The sequence below is a fragment of the Salvelinus fontinalis genome, chromosome 26 (genome assembly GCF_029448725.1).
Source record: "Salvelinus fontinalis isolate EN_2023a chromosome 26, ASM2944872v1, whole genome shotgun sequence".
NCBI lineage: Eukaryota > Metazoa > Chordata > Actinopteri > Salmoniformes > Salmonidae > Salvelinus > Salvelinus fontinalis.
The window spans coordinates 4086024-4092023 of record NC_074690.1 but is presented as its reverse complement, the minus strand read 5'-3'; the positions used below and the strand labels follow the sequence as shown (position 1 = coordinate 4092023).

Below are 6000 nucleotides of genomic sequence, written 5' to 3'. Positions count from 1 at the left end.
GAGAGAAGCTCACACGTGTTTCCCTAAAATCTGCCTGGTTTAAACATCTTCAAGTTTCAGCACCACAATATAAGTTACTTGAATCTGGCTTATTGTGAGGTTAATAACTCTGAGAAATACATCATGGGCAAGAAACATTGTTTTTAATCCCCCCAAAATTGTACACTTAGTGTATAGATTAATAAGCAATTAGTTCTAAAATACTGAGAAATATAGAAATGTCATCACAATTGACCCTCCCTTGGAGAAAACTGGCCACCTCTAACCAGTAGTTCTCCATGAAGAGATTTGGCCACCTCTAACCAGTAGTTCTCCATGAAGAGGTTTGGCCACCTCTAACCAGTAGTTCTCCATGAAGAGGTTTGGCCACCTCTAACCAGTAGTTATCCATGAAGAGGTTTGGCCACCTCTAACCAGTAGTTCTCCATGAAGAGGTTTGGCCACCTCTAACCAGTAGTTCTCCATGAAGAGGTTTGGCCACCTCTAACCAGTAGTTCTCCATGAAGAGGTTTGGCCACCTCTAACCAGTAGTTCTCCATGAAGAGGTTTGGCCACCTCTAACCAGTAGTTCTCCATGAAGAGGTTTGGCCACCTCTAACCAGTAGTTCTCCATGAGGAGGTTTGGCCACCTCTAACCAGTAGTTCTCCATTAAGAGGTTTGGCCACCTCTAACCAGTAGTTCTCCATGAAGAGGTTTGGCCACCTCTAACCAGTAGTTCTCCATGAAGAGGTTTGGCCACCTCTAACCAGTAGTTCTCCATGAGGAGGTTTGGCCACCTCTAACCAGTAGTTCTCCATGAAGAGGTTTGGCCACCTCTAACCAGTAGTTCTCCATGAAGAGGTTTGGCCACCTCTAACCAGTAGTTCTCCATGAGTAGGTTTGGCCACCTCTAACCAGTAGTTATCCATGAAGAGGTTTGGCCACCTCTAACCAGTAGTTCTCCATGAAGAGGTTTGGCCACCTCTAACCAGTAGTTCTCCATTAAGAGGTTTGGCCACCTCTAACCAGTAGTTATCCATGAAGATGTTTGGCCACCTCTAACCAGTAGTTCTCCATGAAGAGGTTTGGCCACCTCTAACCAGTAGTTCTCCATGAAGAGGTTTGGCCACCTCTAACCAGTAGTTCTCAAAGAGGAGGTTTGGCCAACTCTAACCAGTAGTTCTCCATGAAGAGGTTTGGCCATCCCTTTCTTTATACACTGAATTGTTGAAAGAAATACAAAAATAAACGCCTGTGCACTGCAGTGTGTCTAGAACCAGGTGCTGGTTTTTGCAGGAACAAGTATGTATCCATTTTGGATTGGCTTTGAATCGTTTAGGCACACTGTCTGTGAACTTTGAACTCTCTGTCTACCAACCAGGTGGAAGAGGAAAATCTTAGCCTTGATGACAATGCCCTGATGGATGAAAACTTTGAGGCTGGGTACGAGGCCGGAGAAGAGGAGGAAGAGGAGGAGGAGGAGGAAGATGAGGAGGAGGAAGAGGAGGAGGAAGAAGAGGAGGAAGAGGAGAGCACCAAGATGAAGATTCTGGGTCGCGTCGCTGACGTGGCGTCCAAAGTGAAGGAGATCATTGGGAATCTGATCACCACCGCAGGGAAAGTGGTGGTCACCATACTACTAGGACTAACAGGTCAGTGTGTTTCAGTGGTCACCATACTACTAGGACTAACAGGTTAGTGTGTTTCAGTGGTCACCATACTACTAGGACTAACAGGTCAGTGTGTTTCAGTGGTCACCATACTACTAGGACTAACAGGTCAGTGTGTTAGTGGTCACCATACTACTAGGACTAACAGGTCAGTGTGTTAGTGGTCACCATACTACTAGGACTAACAGGTCAGTGGTCACCATACTACTAGGACTAACAGGTCAGTGGTCACCATACTACTAGGACTAACAGGTCAGTGTGTTAGTGGTCACCATACTACTAGGACTAACAGGTCAGTGGTCACCATACTACTAGGACTAACAGGTCAGTGGTCACCATACTACTAGGACTAACAGGTCAGTGGTCACCATACTACCAGGACTAACAGGTCAGTGGTCACCATACTACCAGGACTAACAGGTCAGTGGTCACCATACTACTAGGACTAACAGGTCAGTGGTCACCATACTACTAGGACTAACAGGTTAGTGTGTTTCAGTGGTCACCATACTACTAGGACTAACAGGTCAGTGGTCACCATACTACTAGGAGTAACAGGTCAGTGTGTTTCAGTGGTCACCATACTACTAGGACTAACAGGTTAGTGTGTTTCAGTGGTCACCATACTACTAGGACTAACAGGTCAGTGGTCACCATGCTACTAGGACTAACAGGTCAGTGGTCACCATACTACTAGGACTAACAGGTCAGTGTGTTTCAGTGGTCACCATACTACTAGGACTAACAGGTCAGTGGTCACCATACTACTAGGACTAACAGGTCAGTGTGTTTCAGTGGTCACCATACTACTAGGACCAACAGGTCAGTGTGTTTCAGTGGTCACCATACTACTAGGACTAACAGGTCAGTGTGTTTCAGTGGTCACCATACTACTAGGACTAACAGATCAGTGGTCACCATACTACTAGGACTAACAGGTCAGTGGTCACCATACTACTAGGACTAACAGGTCAGTGGTCACCATACTACTAGGACTAACAGGTCAGTGATCACCATACTACTAGGACTAACAGGTCAGTGGTCACCATACTACTAGGACTAACAGGTCAGTTTTCACCATACTACCAGGACTAACAGGTCAGTGGTCACCATACTACTAGGACTAACAGGTCAGTGGTCACCATACTACTAGGACTAACAGGTCAGTGGTCACCATACTACTAGGACTAACAGGTCAGTGTGTTTCAGTGGTCACCATACTACTAGGACTAACAGGTCAGTGGTCACCATACTACTAGGACTAACAGGTCAGTGTGTTTCAGTGGTCACCATACTACTAGGACTAACAGGTCAGTGGTCACCATACTACTAGGACTAACAGGTCAGTGTGTTTCAGTGGTCACCATACTACTAGGACTAACAGGTCAGTGGTCACCATACTACTAGGACTAACAGGTCAGTGGTCACTATACTACTAGGACTAACAGGTCAGTGGTCACCATACTACTAGGACTAACAGGTCAGTGGTCACCATACTACTAGGACTAACAGGTCAGTGGTCACCATACTACTAGGACTAACAGGTCAGTGTGTTTCAGTGTTCACCATACTACTAGGACTAACAGGTCAGTGTGTTACAGTGGTCACCATACTACTAGGACTAACAGGTCAGTGTGTTACAGCGGTCACCATACTACTAGGACTAACAGGTCAGTGGTCACCATACTACTAGGACTAACAGGTCAGTGGTCACCATACTACTAGGACTAACAGGTCAGTGTGTTTCAGTGTTCACCATACTACTAGGACTAACAGGTCAGTGGTCACCATACTACTAGGACTAACAGGTCAGTGGTCACCATACTACTAGGACTAACAGGTCAGTGGTCACCATACTACTAGGACTAACAGGTCAGTGGTCACCATACTACTAGGACTAACAGGTCAGTGGTCACCATACTACTAGGACTAACAGGTCAGTGGTCACCATACTACTAGGACTAACAGGTCAGTGTGTTACAGTGGTCACCATACTACTAGGACTAACAGGTTAGTGTGTTTCAGTGGTCACCATACTACTAGGATTAACAGGTTAGTGGTCACCATACTACTAGGACTAACAGGTCAGTGGTCACCATACTACTAGGACTAACAGGTCAGTGTGTTTCAGTGGTCACCATACTACTAGGACTAACAGGTCAGTGTGTTTCAGTGGTCACCATACTACTAGGACTAACAGGTCAGTGTGTTAGTGGTCACCATACTACTAGGACTAACAGGTCAGTGTGTTAGTGGTCACCATACTACTAGGACTAACAGGTCAGTGGTCACCATACTACTAGGACTAACAGGTCAGTGTGTTACAGTGGTCACCATACTACTAGGACTAACAGGTCAGTGTGTTTCAGTGGTCACCATACTACTAGGACTAACAGGTCAGTGTGTTTCAGTGGTCACCATACTACTAGGACTAACAGGTCAGTGTGTTTCAGTGGTCACCATACTACTAGGACTAACAGGTCAGTGGTCACCATACTACTAGGACTAACAGGTCAGTGTGTTTCAGTGGTCACCATACTACTAGGACTAACAGGTCAGTGGTCACCATACTACTAGGACTAACAGGTCAGTGGTCACCATACTACTAGGACTAACAGGTCAGTGGTCACCATACTACTAGGACTAACAGGTCAGTGTGTTTCAGTGGTCACCATACTACTAGGACTAACAGGTCAGTGGTCACCATACTACTAGGACTAACAGGTTAGTGTGTTTCAGTGGTCACCATACTACTAGGACTAACAGGTCAGTGGTCACCATACTACTAGGACTAACAGGTCAGTCTGTTTCAGTGGTCACCATACTACTAGGACTAACAGGTCAGTGTGTTTCAGTGTTCACCATACTACTAGGACTAACAGGTCAGTGGTCACCATACTACTAGGACTAACAGGTCAGTGGTCACCATACTACTAGGACTAACAGGTTAGTGTGTTTCAGTGGTCACCATACTACTAGGACTAACAGGTCAGTGGTCACCATACTACTAGGACTAACAGGTCAGTGTGTTTCAGTGGTCACCATACTACTAGGACTAACAGGTCAGTGTGTTTCAGTGGTCACCATACTACTAGGACTAACAGGTCAGTGGTCACCATACTACTAGGACTAACAAGTCAGTGGTCACCATACTACTAGGACTAACAGGTTAGTGTGTTTCAGTGGTCACCATACTACTAGGACTAACAGGTCAGTGTGTTTCAGTGGTCACCATACTACTAGGACTAACAGGTTAGTGTGTTTCAGTGGTCACCATACTACTAGGACTAACAGGTCAGTGGTCACCATACTACTAGGACTAACAGGTCAGTGTGTTTCAGTGGTCACCATACTACTAGGACTAACAGGTCAGTGTGTTTCAGTGGTCACCATACTACTAGGACTAACAGGTTAGTGTGTTTCAGTGGTCACCATACTACTAGGACTAACAGGTCAGTGGTCACCATACTACTAGGACTAACAGGTCAGTGTGTTTCAGTGGTCACCATACTACTAGGACTAACAGGTCAGTGTGTTACAGTGGTCACCATACTACTAGGACTAACAGGTCAGTGGTCACCATACTACTAGGACTAACAGGTTAGTGTGTTTCAGTGGTCACCATACTACTAGGACTAACAGGTCAGTGGTCACCATACTACTAGGACTAACAGGTCAGTGTGTTTCAGTGGTCACCATACTACTAGGACTAACAGGTCAGTGGTCACCATACTACTAGGACTAACAGGTCAGTGGTCACCATACTACTAGGACTAACAGGTCAGTGTGTTTCAGTGGTCACCATACTACTAGGACTAACAGGTCAGTGTGTTAGTGGTCACCATACTACTAGGACTAACAGGTTAGTGTGTTTCAGTGGTCACCATACTACTAGGACTAACAGGTCAGTGGTCACCATACTACTAGGACTAACAGGTCAGTGTGTTTCAGTGGTCACCATACTACTAGGACTAACAGGTCAGTGTGTTACAGTGGTCACCATACTACTAGTACTAACAGGTCAGTGTGTTTCAGTGGTCACCATACTACTAGGACTAACAGGTCAGTGTGTTTCAGTGGTCACCATACTACTAGGACTAACAGGTCAGTGTGTTACAGTGGTCACCATACTACTAGGACTAACAGGTCAGTGGTCACCATACTACTAGGACTAACTGGTCAGTGTGTTTCAGTGGTCACCATACTACTAGGACTAACAGGTCAGTGGTCACCATACTACTAGGACTAACAGGTCAGTGGTCACCATACTACTAGGACTAACAGGTCAGTGGTCACCATACTACTAGGACTAACAGGTCAGTGGTCACCATACTACTAGGACTAACAGGT

General features: G+C 45.7%; 1 protein-coding gene across 1 annotated transcript in view; it reads left to right on the top strand.

Annotated features, from left to right (window-relative positions):
* The window catches only part of LOC129824570 (piezo-type mechanosensitive ion channel component 2-like), a 185795-nt gene that overhangs the window by 14856 nt on the left and 164939 nt on the right, over positions 1 to 6000 (top strand). Inside the window, exon 4 of the mRNA XM_055884261.1 lies at positions 1362 to 1632. Coding sequence (XP_055740236.1) covers positions 1362 to 1632 — 271 coding nt within the window. The remainder of the gene's footprint in view (positions 1 to 1361; positions 1633 to 6000) is intronic.